The sequence below is a fragment of the Botrytis sinoallii genome, assembly GCF_014898435.1.
Source record: "Botrytis sinoallii strain Bc 23 chromosome Unknown BSIN_009, whole genome shotgun sequence".
In the NCBI taxonomy this organism is placed as follows: domain Eukaryota; kingdom Fungi; phylum Ascomycota; class Leotiomycetes; order Helotiales; family Sclerotiniaceae; genus Botrytis; species Botrytis sinoallii.
The window spans coordinates 1,749,471-1,764,173 of record NW_024066036.1 but is presented as its reverse complement, the minus strand read 5'-3'; the positions used below and the strand labels follow the sequence as shown (position 1 = coordinate 1,764,173).

At 43.3% G+C, this 14,703-nt stretch overlaps 4 protein-coding genes across 4 annotated transcripts; 2 read left to right on the top strand and 2 right to left on the bottom strand.

Moving 5' to 3' along the window:
• Positions 1 to 205: 205 nt before the first annotated feature.
• EAF02_006055 (uncharacterized protein) lies at positions 206 to 1,681 on the top strand (the record flags this gene model as incomplete). The annotated part of the gene is made up of 1 exon (XM_038902103.1): positions 206 to 1,681. The coding sequence occupies one exon, from the start codon at positions 206 to 208 to the stop codon at positions 1,679 to 1,681; it is 1,476 nt and encodes a 491-aa protein (XP_038758320.1).
• A 3,192-nt stretch (positions 1,682 to 4,873) lies between these two features.
• Positions 4,874 to 6,482, bottom strand: EAF02_006054 (uncharacterized protein; the record flags this gene model as incomplete). The annotated part of the gene is made up of 5 exons (XM_038902102.1): positions 4,874 to 4,885; positions 4,939 to 5,826; positions 5,882 to 6,078; positions 6,136 to 6,336; positions 6,431 to 6,482. The coding sequence occupies 5 exons, from the start codon at positions 6,480 to 6,482 to the stop codon at positions 4,874 to 4,876; spliced, it is 1,350 nt and encodes a 449-aa protein (XP_038758319.1).
• Positions 6,483 to 9,644: 3,162 nt separating this feature from the next.
• On the top strand, positions 9,645 to 11,882 carry EAF02_006053 (uncharacterized protein; the record flags this gene model as incomplete). The annotated part of the gene is made up of 1 exon (XM_038902101.1): positions 9,645 to 11,882. One exon carries the CDS (start codon positions 9,645 to 9,647, stop codon positions 11,880 to 11,882), a length of 2,238 nt encoding a protein of 745 aa, XP_038758318.1.
• Positions 11,883 to 12,081: 199 nt separating this feature from the next.
• On the bottom strand, positions 12,082 to 14,139 carry EAF02_006052 (uncharacterized protein; the record flags this gene model as incomplete). Its single annotated transcript, XM_038902100.1, has 1 exon — positions 12,082 to 14,139. One exon carries the CDS (start codon positions 14,137 to 14,139, stop codon positions 12,082 to 12,084), a length of 2,058 nt encoding a protein of 685 aa, XP_038758317.1.
• Between the last annotated feature and the right edge of the window lie 564 nt (positions 14,140 to 14,703).

Genomic DNA, 14,703 nt, shown 5'->3' with positions numbered 1-14,703 from the left:
CTCATTAATGACTTCTGTTCCCTTTCTTTATTCCTAGCTAGGACCGCAAACGGTCTTCTTTCAATACTTGTTCGTGAACTTTCATAACCTCGTCCTTGAAAGAACTCAATCTGATACAATTTCAAGCGGAAATTAAGGACCCTGTTACTCAAGCTTCTCATATGTACGATTCGCAATAAGACATTTGTGCCAAATCCCTTCCAAGATGGCTGGTCTTCAAAATCAATTCAAGGTCGTTTCGACCACCGAGTATTTAGGCACCACAGTTGAGGTCCTCGAAGGAGATATGTTAAGATATCCGGTCGATGTGATTGTCAATGCTGCGAATGTTAGGTTGAGGAGGGGAGGTGGTATTGATGGAGCGATTCATGCCGCAGCTGGTCAAGAACTTCAAGCTGAAATGAACAAGCTATTTCCGCATCCAGGACAAGTGGGTGAAGCTTATGGAACGACCTCTTCTTTCAATATCAGATCTTGCAGATATATTATTCACGCTATTGGTCCGAATTGGAATATAGTAAACCAGCGAGACGGAAAACTTTTGTTGAACGCTTTTCGGAAGAGTCTAGACCTTGCTATGGCTAACAAGTTGAGGTCCATTGCATTTCCAGGAATCTCGATGGGCATTTTTGCAATGCCAAAAGATTTAGCAGGGTTAATGATAATGACCGCCATTAGAACATGGATCAAGGAGCACCCGGGAGAAATGGATCGCATTAGTATACTGCTACTTGGGTATTCACAAAACGATATAGTAGAGACGCAGTTGCACGAAATTACTCGATATATCCCAGACACGGGTTCTAATCTGGATAAGTTGGTACCCGCAGCTTTCAGAAAAAAGCCTCATGTTACTACAGCACCAGCACCTCTTCCAATCCCGATAACCACTGGGCTTCTACCTGACACGACAATTCCCAGCCCTTCCTCTGAAGGTTCGGGTCTAGTTGGGACTCCAGATCCTAATACTGACCAATCTCCTTCACCAGCACCTCCTCCTTCATCAACACCTCTACCTTCACCAACGCCTCCTCCTTCACCAACACCTCCTCCATTACCACCACCTGGACCTTCTCCACCTGGCCCCCCTCCACCTGGAGGCCCAGTTGTACCTCCCCCAAGACCCGAAGGCGCGCGTGCTGAGACTCCAAGCGATTCCGAAGATGAACCACCCAACTATCTCCTCAATTTCTATGAACCACTATCACGCATGTGGATGGGAAGCGATCGTTATTACGCTTTGTTAGAAGCGGGAATTGATCCCCAAACCTTCTACGAAGGAATGATCATTCCTGATCCCGAAGAAGATCCCAATGTAGATCCCCTTATTGGCGAAGAAAGAGATTTCTGGAGGGAATATAACACCGAGAGACTCCGTCGAGGAAAAGAAATTAGTCAAGCTTTAGGATTACCACTGACGGCTGCAGAAACGGCGGATGATGATGCCGGGGCCTTGAAAACTGCTAAGGAGAAAAGTATATCTGATACACAAGAACTTATGAGAACAAAAACAGCAGTTCGCGATGAAATAATTATAAATGAGGGGACAACTAATTGTACTGCTCTTACAGAACGTGGATTCCCATGTCTTTTTCGTGGCTATACTGCGATATGGCGCAAGCATAATGTCCCGGATCGGTGTACTTTACATCAGGATCTGGAGAAATTCCCGCGTGCTTGAAAGAAGAGTCAAAGTTTTAGGGCTATTGGATTTGTGGTCAGAGGATAGGTGTCTATTCATAGCTTGGATTTAGCCATTTGTTTGGATAGACGATTAGTTATCTTGGTCTCAAATCAGATGTTGTGTCGTTTCCTTTCTTACCTTCCTCAATCTCCGACAGGAGAAGATGAATTGTAATTTTAAGAATCAAGTTAGATAGTGTTTCTGCGAGGCCAAAATCTTAAATATCTGCAACAACAATTAAGATCACGAGAGCGCAGATATTATCTGGAATCCCTAAGACCCAAACCATAACATATCGAGTGATGCAGAATAGTAAGGAATACAAAAATCAAGAGCATAAATATATTTCCACGTTATTTAGTAAAGCCAACTTCTTACGTGTATGAATGACTATCCTATGGAATCCCAAAGACTATTCCCTCCAGGTGCAGTAACTTGCTATCCTGAATCTATTATGTAAGTTCATGTTAAATTGTAGATACTTAGCAGACACACACTGTAAAGTGAAGAATTCAAATAAAAACCATCATGACTACTAAGTAAGAGTTATCGAACATACTCACCGCACACCGTGATATTTTGTGACATAATCCCTGCAAAACTTATATTTTTTTATAGAAACTAAAATATTATATAATTAATTCAATTATTGATATTCAATTATAAGAACTTTATAATAAATAATTCTAATCGTTATATATATATATATATAAAAATTCTTAATTTATTTTTTAAATATTTTTGTTGAAAAGTTATATAAACTTTTAGTTAAGAAGACTTAGAATTTTTAACTTGTAATACTTTTTCTATACAAAATCAACAAATTTTTCAAACTTTTTCGAATTTTCAATTTTAACTTTTTAAAAATACTATTATAAAAATATTTAAAAATAAATAATTTTTTTTTTGAATAATTTAAATAATTCTAAATCTTTCTATAATACTATATTCAATTTTATCTTATATATTTATAAATAAACCAGAATATAAAAAGCTAAATAATCATATATTTTAGTCGGAAGAGCATTACATGTACGGTGAGTAGGTTCCAGAAACTCTTATATCAAACTCCGCATATCCCCATTTTCCTCGTAATTACCAAATCCCCAAACCCAAACTATCCATCACACATAAACCCACATACGCAGACGGAATGTCACTCTCCCTCTCTCACAGAACCATCTCCCTCCCCATCCCCTCCCACCCAAACTAAATCTCGTACCTGCAGGTACAAAGCCGCATGTACCCCACTGCAACCAACCACAACCCCCTCGCTTAAATTTCCTCGCGCAAAACCTTGGAACTCCACTCCACAATCACAACGGTAACGGCCAAGCCCACCCCACCCACCGACCAAACACCCCACTCAGCACACCCATCAAGCTCATCAAAAAATTTTCTCCCCGACGGATTCACCTGCTGCATCCGCGGACCCTTCTCCATCTTCATGCATGCATGCTCTGTGGCATCCACATGTCGTTCATTTATTTTACTTTCTAGATCTCGATCGCTCATGCGGGTTTGACACTATGACAGTCGGTCTTTGTTGAGAGGCGTATTGGGTCTTTTTGAATCCGCTGGTGGTTTTCTCTTCTCTTGTTCGCGCGTCTGTTCGTATACGTATATGTCTGTGTGACATTGTATGTCCGATATATATGCATTACAAAATCATAAGTGGGAGAGAAAGAAAAAACATCTCCGGTGTAATGCCGACGGTTTGTGAGGGAGGTTTTGGAGTTGTCGATATCGAGGAAGTTCTTGGAACTTGGAAGAAAGGGGATGTTTTCATATTCTACACTATTTTCTGTATCTCATTATGTTCTCTCTTACCACCCTTTCCTCCTTTCTTCTAACGTATTATATCTACTATGCACCTTCAAAGAAAGTTCACAATCCTCCATTCCATCATCTCCCCTAAAGTTCAAACAATATCCAAAACCCGAAAGAGAAAAAAATCTCTTCATCCCCAACAAGGGGGGAAAGAATCAAGATACTATATACGAACCACACACACACTGCACTACTCCACTCCACTCCACACAACAGCAATAACTAACTACACCAGCACTAACCCTTTCCTCCACAGTTTCCATGAACAACAAACTCCATCATGAATCATAGAAACAGACGTCCCATCCATTTCATTGTATAAGCTAAATACCTCGTTTCCCTATCCGCCCCACTCCCTACCCCCCTTTTCGAGAACCCCTACCGAAAATTCTTCTCTCCAACATCCCCTCTCCCCTTAGGCCCTAGTATTCTCAAAAGCGCACCAACGGTGACCAACTAACCAAGCATTCAACACGCCTTCAAAAACACAAAGATTCTTCTCCTTTTCTACAATATCATGGAAAAACGGAAGCGAACCATGTGATTGACATCATCTGATCTAGCATTGTATGTAGTGCAAACCTAGGTATACTTGATAAGTGACATGACCTATGACGCAATAGTATCGAAATAACATGACATGATACAAAAGTGCAACTTGACGTGACTGGGACTTTTATATTGTCTTCACGTGAACATATACTCTGTACGCAAGGCAGAACATCTAGCCAAGAGAACTTTGAATCAACATCTTTCATTCAATTGTATTATACTAGCCTACCTCCATCATGTTAAATGCCACGGCGCGCGACTGCCACATTCAACATTACCTAAATACACCGGTACAAAAGCACACATACCAACAACTCCCTTGACTTCAACCAACAAACTCCACTCCACATCGATCCACCCAACTCAACTCCATCAAACCCGTCAGAAAATGCACCAATCCTCATCCCCAGTTCCATTGTTTCTTCTCAAACCATTGAATCCATCCACACATTCGGCAGTTGCGTACTCCCAATATTCCCGCACTTCTATATGTTGAAATGCAATTCTAAATTGTTAGGTCGTCAAAGTACGACCATGAACCCGTTTAAGAGTCCCATTAATTGCCCGATCAAATCTCGTAGTCTAGCACGTGCCTCCCATACTAAACACCAAAATGCCAAACGAATCAACCGCCAAATTACGCCCGCTATAGACAGAGTAAAGCAAATAGCACAAGAAACACATAGGAAAAAACTAAAATCGAGAGACAAATAACTCGTAAAGCAATGGTACTAGTATGTACGATACCTTGATGATATGAGCCAATTTGTCTCCACTACGTTGAGCGCTCGCCATCCTCGATAGTGTCTACCGGCGGGTCTTGAGTAGTTCGTTAGCTAGAGATCTTAATGAGAGGCTTAGTTCCCAATTACCATAATCAAGAGCACAATACTCCCAATCAACAAAATAGCAGTTGTAATAAGCACAACTCCTCGGTGCACCCAACCAAGCCTTTCATTGCGACATGCCATGCAAATTAATCCACCGGCAGCCAGAGCAAATCCTAACAAGGCACCCGTGAGTGCACCCAAGTCAACTTCCGTCCTTAATTTATGTCGACCTGTTGCAAGAAGAAGTGTGGATGCAGCTTCAGATAGTATTGAAAAGAAAAAGCAAGCAATCATTGTGAATAACAAAGTTTGTTCTTGGAATCGACTCAATCGCTGATCCGCCACGCTGGGAAATGTTGCATAATGAGCAACATATCCATTCGGAAAATCCGCCGAGGAGGCATACGCTTCGTCTTCGACATCGGTTATCGAACCATTGGCTGTTCCGCTTGGACTTTGTTGAAAGTATCCCCTATCTCGATTTTCCAATAGTGGCTCACGTTCCCGATTTTTTGTTGAACCGGGAGGTATAAACCAACCCCTAACTTTTCCCATTCCTTGTTTTGTTCGTCGAATCGCACTTGCTACAACTTCTGCGCCAGGGAACGTCATTTCCGCATTAAGATCCGTATATATATAGTATGGCTCGTCCTGATCGACATCACTCCCGTTGTCGTATTCGTTCCAATATGTTTGTCGAGGCGGCGATCGCTGTAGTGTTTGTGATGGGGCACGGCCGAGACTGTCTCTCCTCGAACCCATACTAGGAGTAGACGGCCCGCTCGTCATTGGCGTAGAAGCACGGATAAGCGTGATGAGATCGTTATATTGAGAATGTAAGGAACTGAAATCTTGTCTCGTGAAGCTTTTTGGATTGCCCAATACCTCAACTTCGAATCGTTCCTTGAGTGTTCGAGATCCGGTCCATTTCTAACGACATCAAATAAGTTTTTGGATTATTGAATTCACATGTAATCGACCATACCGTATATTTCTTCAATAACTTGTAGAATGCGACACGCTGGGCTTCAACAAATCGATCCAATCTCGCAAGATCATCCCCGCAACTCTCAATCTGCATGTTATACTTGGAAAACTTGTTCATCCGCTTCCTCGTCATCTGCCCAGTGGAGCTTTCTGCACATCTTGCAAGTAATCGCAGGACAATAGTCGATAGATATTCTGTTGTTCAATTATTAGCATTGACTGGTAACAGTCTCAAATTGACCCTCTACATACGAAGTCTGCGACCAATCTCCTCACTCTTGCTCTTAACAAACAGTTCGACCCGATCGTGTTGGTTTGATAACTCTGTAAAGAATTCATTCTCGAATGCGACCAAAGAAGTATCGACATGACCCGGAATAGTGATCGATTTTCCAGAATCTCTTGTGGTATTGTGCTTTATCGAATTCTTCAATTCATCATAATCAAGGTTATCTAATCGCAGAGCGAGAAAGCTGTGTGTTAGTACAGATCTGCGGCATGATATTTTCGCTATCACACCAATAAAACGAGAATGTTTCACACTCACATGGCGCCCATTGTGGCACGGAGTCCGACTGGAATTGTTGACCGTACTTCATTCCCACAATGTACTCGTCTTGGAAAGTTACTCAAGCAATTGTTTCCCTTTTATAAGGTAATGGGATTCGAGGTGTTTAGGATTCCTTTGTTCCTGACCAACTTTCATGTGCGGGTAATAGCGGTCCTGGTGGAGAAAGTTGGAAATTCAACACGCAATAATATCCGCAATTGCAAAGGAAAGATACGAAGTACAATTATTAATGTACAGGAGAGTGGATACGAGGATCTAGACCAAAGCTGTGCAAAATCCGCTTGAAACCTGATGCGTCGGTTATCTTTGGGAAGAAAACCGAAACGAATATCGTAAAAAAAAAAACGAGAAATGATAAGCTTTATGATGTTGACAGTGCCAAGGGTCCCGGGGAAAGCTTAATGCAGTAACTGGAGCAAGCAGCGTAGGTCAAGCAAGTCCTGCTTCACAAGATATATATATATATATATTTATATATATATATGGTGTAAGTTGTATGGAAGCAGGCGAGTGAGTGTAAGTTGGAGCTGATAATTCTTTCTTTCAATAACTTTGAGACATTGATCATTTAGAATGAGCTTAAGGTACGGATCAGACGATATCTTCTAGTGTTCACTGCCACCAATACGGATAGGGCAGCAACGATAGCAAAGATAGCAGCGATAAACTAGAGTTTGAGGGCAATGGGTGACTTTTATGGTGTGAAATACTGTAATGTAGAACTGTAGAATACGAATCTTTCATGGAAAATTGTATTTAGAATCAAGAATTTGAATTTGTTAAAAATCATCAGCCGGACGTCCGCGGAGTGTTTTCCCCTGCTCAAATGAGTTTCCTCTCTTGTCCTTTCGTTATCCTTTCCTTTCCTTACTTCTCTACAAGAAGGGTGGCTCGGTGAATGTCTGATGTCTTCATATCAGCGATAGCATGCATATGCACATGGAAGGTCTACGGACTATGTACTCTATGTACCCGCAGGGTTGGTGTCAATTCTGTTCGTTGATTGGTGCGCAGATATCCAACGAATTAAACTCCAAGATGCAGCTGTGATTATTATCTCCCACTGTACGCCCCCGAGGCCCCGTATCGTTCTACATCTACCGTACCGCTGCACCGAAAGCAGGGCTCAATGGTATCCAATGCCGTGTTACTTCCTAGGTAGGTATGAATGGTGGTGTGATTGAAATGAAAGCACTACGAAGTACCGAAAAGAAATATTCCTTGCAAGTGAAGAAGAAAAATTTGTTATTATTATTTTTATTTTCACGCAACCTTGTTATCAATGACCAATGAGCTTGTCAAGTTGACAGGAAGTGTATTTTACGATTGCAATAGTTTGGCCGGTTGGTCTAGATGTTCAGCGGGAAAGTCAATCACGATACTAGAGGCATTTGATACATGAAATGTCAAGATAGACAATTGGTTTTAGATCCTGCACACCTGCAATAGCGTCGCGATCAATAGTGCACAACGAATATTACCTACCTAATGAGTACGGAGTCGGTATCTATAGATGGATCATCGTTGGATCAATGATGTTGGATGCGAATGATTGGATACGAGATAAAAGTAACTTTAGTTGGAAAATTACCGATTATCTCAGAATTCTTAGATCTCAGATCTATCCTACCGCCGTTCGTTCCTCATTATCCGGATACCTACGGAGTAGGAATTCGAACCATCAACTCTTCCCATCTCATCATAGAAACAGATCGTACAAAGTGTTATCAGATTTTACTATAGTAATTGGCTTCCCAATACTTAACAAAATCCACCCAGCATTGAAACAAGGGAGTATGGATGACATAGATTCGATGTTATTGGTAGACATTCATCCGTATATACTAGGTATGCAATGCACTTGTTTTCAATTTAGCCAGTGGCCCCGAGTCATAAGCGAGCACGCCTTTTAGGAAATATATATCTGGATTTGATGATATGCTGTTGGCTCATTTTCATTATATTGAAGTGGATTTCTTACAACAGGAAACTTGTGCGAATGCTACATGCCATCTTTAGTACAAGTTCCGCGCCCCCGGTATATCTAGGTGTCTACTCTTTCTAGATTGACCCCCAGGAAGACTCTGGCAATGTCTTCTCGTGTGCTCAATTACGAAATGTCGTCCGACTATCAAGATGCTATTTAACCGGCCGACCCCCTCATTTTCAGCAAATTCGATCGCCCCTCAATATGTTGTGATTTCACCTCGAGTCGTGAAACTAGAAAATTAGAATAAGATACCAAAGTGGGTGATAATTGGAGACGGCGACGTGACCTTCCTCTCTTACCCACAGAGGATTCGGCCACCGGTCATAAGAAGAGGAGTGGATATGAAATCACAAAACACATCAAGTCATACGGTTGACAATTCTCATGAGAAGCAACATCTAGAGGTTGTTCTTAACGCATAGAACCCCCACACCTTTCAAGATTTTGAGATTTTCACATGAAACATATTCTTTTGGTCGACATGCATGTTCAATGTTTGAAGGCTTCGTCTGAAATCCGCCGTCAATGTTGTACAATGGGTCCGTCTAGAAGCAGTAATAGTGCACGCGAGTGGGTTTCAACCCCTTCAGCGTCGTGCCATGATATTGCACTAAAATGCTAATTATGTGCTACCTGCTTTCATCAACACAACCGTTGTGTTACGGTCGTACATAGTCAGCCATTTATCGAGATGAACAATATGGATTATCCGATTTCGCATGCAACGTCAGGCACGATAAATCGGGTAACGAAGTGCGGAAGGTGTTAACTAGGAACAATATATGCAGGTTATTGTACACTTTCCAGCTGATGGAACTGCAGCAAATGGGCCAGAAATGCAGCAGAAATGGAGCAGAAATGCAAATTATGAAATGATTAACTACCGTCAAGAAGAGAGCTTCTGAGAATGCATTGAGCCTTGTAAATCAACTTTGACATTGGAATATCCACCTCTATTAATCACTTGATCGGAGAGATGTATGGGCGAGAATGATATTTCTGCTTTGGCAACATGAAGCTCAAATATATGTCGAGGAAGAAGGAAGGTCCCCCGGCCCGGCCATGTCTAGCAGATGGCAATGAAGTACTGGATGATTAACGAGGTTCACGTGACTGTTATCGGATTTGTGGAAAATACGCTAGTCTTATCGTTAAAAAAACTTCAAAAATGTCAAACAGTAAAGACTGAGGGAGCCAACGATGGAGACAGCAGGCAGTATTACCTCCTCGACGACATCAACTTCCCACACTATGACTGCCTCCCCGCCCAGCAAAGCCTCCGCCGCTAAGCTTAATCAAAACGGCACAAATGGATCAAGCTCAATTGAGGATTTAATAGCTGCGCTTGCCTCGACCAATCGTCATACTTTTATTGCGCCTTCATCGAAAATACTCAATACCAGTTCGGATTTTTCAAAGGAGACATTGGACAGCCTTGCAGGGAAAATAGGAGATGAGCAAGCTACAAGACTGAAAGAGCAGAGGAAAAAGAGAAAGAGGGGCGATAGGGATGAAGCTGAAGAAGAAGTGTTGAAGATTAGAAAAATACATACCCAAGGTTTTGAGGCTCAGCAAGTTTTCGAACAGGCCAAGAGAGTTGTTGATGCACTGAAAGGAGAGGTGGCAAGAGGTCTCGAAGAGCTCGGAATTGGCGGAGATGAGAGTGAAGAAAGTGAAGACGCTGGAGAGGAGGGGTCCGATATGATGAATTTTGATGAGGATGGATTCGCAATTGGTTCAGATGTCGAAGGCGAGGAAGGCGATGAGGACCTCCAAGAAATGGAAGAGGAATTTCACACGGACTCGGAGGACGAAAACGACGGCCAAGATGACGGGGAGGCTTTCCAAGGGTTCGGAGAGGAAGATGACGAAGAAGACGAAGAGGAGGATGAGGAGGACGAAGCTGGAGTATTTGTCGAGGATCCAAATAAACTCAACGACGGTTTCTTCTCAATCGACGAGTTCAATAAACAAACCGAATTTCTCGAAAGGCAGGATGCCTCAGCAGATCCTTATACTGGAGAAGCAAGTGACGAAGAGGATATTGACTGGGGCACCGATCCAATGTCTATGCCAATCAAATCAGATAAAGGATCCAAACGTGCGAAAGCTATGGATGTTTCGGACGGAGAGGATGACGAAGAAGAGGATGGGCCAACATTTGGCAACATGGATTTGAATGCACCTGAAGGAGATAGTGACGACGATAATGATATGGATTTGGATGAAGCTGCTGATGTAGCCGATGACAACACAAATGACATTCTCTACAAAGATTTCTTCGAACCTCCGCCAAGAAAAATCGGCAAAGGAGAACGACAAGCAAACTACCTTGAAAGACAAGCTAAAAAGGCAGCTAAAAAAGCACCTGAAGAAGATGAAGCTGCTATGGAACGAGCTATGGCTGACGTCCGACGCGATCTATTTGACGACGAAGACGACGCCAACTCGGAAGATGCACTCTCAGATCTCGACCCCGGAGACCCTAAATCTCGTCGTTCAGCCCACGAACGTCGCCAAGCCAAAATCGGCGAAGAAATCCGTCGTCTCGAAGCCGCATCCGTCGCAAAACGTGACTGGACACTAGCAGGAGAAGCAAAGGCTCTCGATCGACCCATGAACTCCCTCTTGGAAGAAGACCTCGATTTCGAACGTACCGGCAAACCCGTACCCGTCATCACAGCCGAAGTGAGCGAAAGCATCGAAGAACTCATCAAGAGACGTATTCTCGCCCAAGAATTCGACGAAGTCATTCGTCGTCGTCCTGATTCGCTAACCCCTGCCAATACCCGCCGCGGCCTCTTCGAACTCGACGATTCGAAAAACCAACAGAGTCTCGCGGAAATCTACGAGGAGGAACATATCAAAAGCACAAATCCAGATACTTACGTCAGCGCCACGGACGAAAAACTCCAGGCCCAAGAAAAAGAAGTCGAGAACCTCTGGAAGGATATCTGTGCTAAACTCGACGCTCTCAGTTCCTGGCACTACAAACCCAAACCCGCAGCACCGAGTCTCACCGTCGTGGGCGACGTCGCTACAATCAGTATGGAAGATGCTCAGCCGTCTACAGCTTCTGGTATCGCGGGAGCGGAATCGAGATTGGCGCCTCAGGAGATCTATAAGGCTGGACAGGTGGTCGAGGGCATGAAGAAAGATAATAAAGAAATTACACGAGGTGGCGCACCCGTTGCGCGAGAGGAGATGAGCAGAGAGGAGAAATTGAGGAGGAGGAGGAGGGAGAAGGAGAGGATTAAGAAGATGGGCGAGGGTGAGAAGGTGCTGAGTAAGAAGGCGAAGGAGAAGAAGGATGTGGTGGGTGAGTTGAAGAGGGGTGGTGTCAAGGTTATTGGAAAGAGAGGTGAGATGAGGGATGTAGATGGGAAGAAAATTATGGCAAATGAGGTTGTTACTGGTGGTGGTGGGTTTAAGTTGTAGATCTAAGTTAGTGTGTGTGACACATACAGCAAGTGTGTTGGGGATGTAATATTGATGACTTTGTAGTTGAATATCAGACAAATCGCGATTGTCACTAAAAACATAAGACGAACATACTGTATCGTAAAAAGTATTGCATGTGTCAGATGTGCAACTGAAATGATTTCGCTTTAAAAAGATATATATAAGTTTTCTATATCTACCGCTTCGCCATTCCATTCCCCAACTTCTCCATCTCCTCCAACTGCTTCCCTTCCAAACCCGCAGGTCTCTCAAGCTCCACATAACCTCCCATCTTCACGTCACCCCGTACTTCTCTCATAACCACATTACTATCTCCAATCACCTCTCCCCCAATATTTCTTTCCCATCCCCTCGCTTCCACACTTAATGGTCTCCACCAAGCCTCTTCCTCCCCCTGTCCACCCCTAGCATGCCACCTCCCGCCACACATTTCCCACAACCTACTCGCCGCTCTCTTATACGCAAACCTCTCATCCTCTCCTGTGAAGCTTTCCGTCCTCGCAAAATCCACTCCTCTCCTCCTCCCAATCTCATTTCCCGCTCCGGGAACTGGTCCGAAATCCGCATCTTCATCGGGGTCATACCCCGTTTTAACACTAGGAGTATCGGTATACGTAGAAACATTTGGTCGAAAGGGAGATGTTTGATCCTGGTATATTTCAGCGAGGGTTTCGGGGTATACTGCATCTTGAGGATTTTCGGATTCGGATTCGGAATCCGAGGAAGGTGACAGCTTTGTTTCGGGGAAGAATAGAGTATCAGGGCCAGTGGCGGCGCGAATTATGAGTTTACATCGAGCTTCATAAAGAGCGTCGAGGAGGGTGATAAGGCGTCTTGCTTCATTCTTTTGAAGCAGGGTTAAAATTGGCACATCATCGATGATGAATGTGTGGAAAGTGGAGGCCATAGTTATATAGTCTGCGGGACCAAAAGCACCTCCACAGAGAGTGGGAAAGTCCCAGTAGGTTATACCGTTAAGATGACGGGCGACGGGAACTGTGCGTCCGTAAACTAAGAGTGTGGTTGATTGCCATGGAATTGGATCTGGAGAGGACGGGAAAGCTGATTTTACCACTTTCTCCCACGTATCATCACTATCTGAAGCGAGAAGATACTTTTTGGGAGTATTGGCTTTTAAGATCTTCTCGGTGGTACTGTCATCATCTTTTTCATGAATACTTTGCTCATATCCAAGTCCAAGATTGCCGGGTGAAAGCTTTTCAAGTCCTGTAAACCCTTCTATCATTTCCTCTCTCATTATCTCAGACATCTTCGCTGCTTCATCGTCCACATCCTCGATTTCTCTTCGCCTCCAATCTCTTCCACCCTTTCCCATATCCCAAATTTCACACCTGGCTTTCAGAACTCCAACAAATCCCGAAAACTCATTCCCACTAGAAAACATGTCGAGTTTCTGTGGCTTAGCTAAGCCTAGCCAATTCTTCACGAGTCCTCCCCTACCAGGCACGGCATAATCCATACCACTGGCTTTTTCGAGCTCTTCTGGCATACGATTTGAGGATGCAATGAGTACACCACCTAATTGGAAGAATGGTGTCAAAAGATTGCTCAATATTTTACTCGCAGCTCGGTCTGGTAACTGAAACTCGTCAAGAAAGAGTATAGGTGACTTTTCAATCATATCCTTCGCTAGCCAAAGTAGAGAGTAGTCTTCAGAATCTAAATTTCCATGCTTGGAACGAGACTGTCTCAATTGTTCCAGACGTGAAAAGGTTTCTAGCATGAATGTATTGAAATGCCATCTCCTTTTCTTGTTGTTCGGTAGACTATCGGCTAGCATATCCAATAACATTGACTTTCCAGTCCCAACTTCACCATGAAGTAGTATACCCTGCGGAGAATCCAAATTCATTGCTGCTTCATGACTCGTAAGAACTCTGGTCATAGCAAGTGTATCTTGCCGTTCTTTCCTTCTGAAAAGATGGGCAAATAGTGGATTGTTCCTCAAAGGATGACCAGGTACTGCTACCGTCCGACCGTCTTCATTATTTTGGCCATCATTGACGGCCTGACTGATTGCTTTGAGTCGAGCTGCATATTCCGATTGAGGTTTATAATCCTTCAACCGCAGATATAGTTTTTGCAAATGTAGAGCTATGCGATGTTGAGCTGGGTCGGGGTCAATTACTTTAGTCGCCAACAGGGCACGATACAATATGAGAGGATTGGTTATGGTTAGCCCTGTAGATTGAGGGAGGTTTGTTGGTGGCATTTGGAACTTTCATGGTCGAGATGAAAGCAAATGGATGGATCTCCATGATAAAATGATGAGGGGTGGAAAATGCAAGCGTCATCGCCGGCATTAAATCGGACGTCGCTTTCTTAGCCTTGCCTCTGTGGCTGGAGTGTGGCTTTGTACCTGTACGTGCGCCTCAGCCTTGTAGCCTTGCATACCTACAATTATTTTCGCGTCCCTATTGCATGTTTCTGTTGAGATGGATCTTTGGTCAATGAATAGTATATCGTTGAATGAGATCAGATATTCGACGGTGGAGATAGCAGTCTGTCCTTGAGGACTATCTGGCAGTATTGGAAGAGGAAATTCGAAAGATAGACAGTCACAATTGGATAAGCTCAAGATGCTAATGCCGCACAAAATCAGATTCTCTGTCTGTGACGTCTGCAGGTGTCTGCAGTGGTTTGCTGACGACGTGCTTTTGTCTCACTGTCACTAGTCCATTGGGAAACAAATATATTTAAAGGCATGCGCATAAATGGTGAAGAATACTGAATTCAATTGACCCAAATGATTGTCGAATATTTATCTATTGAATCT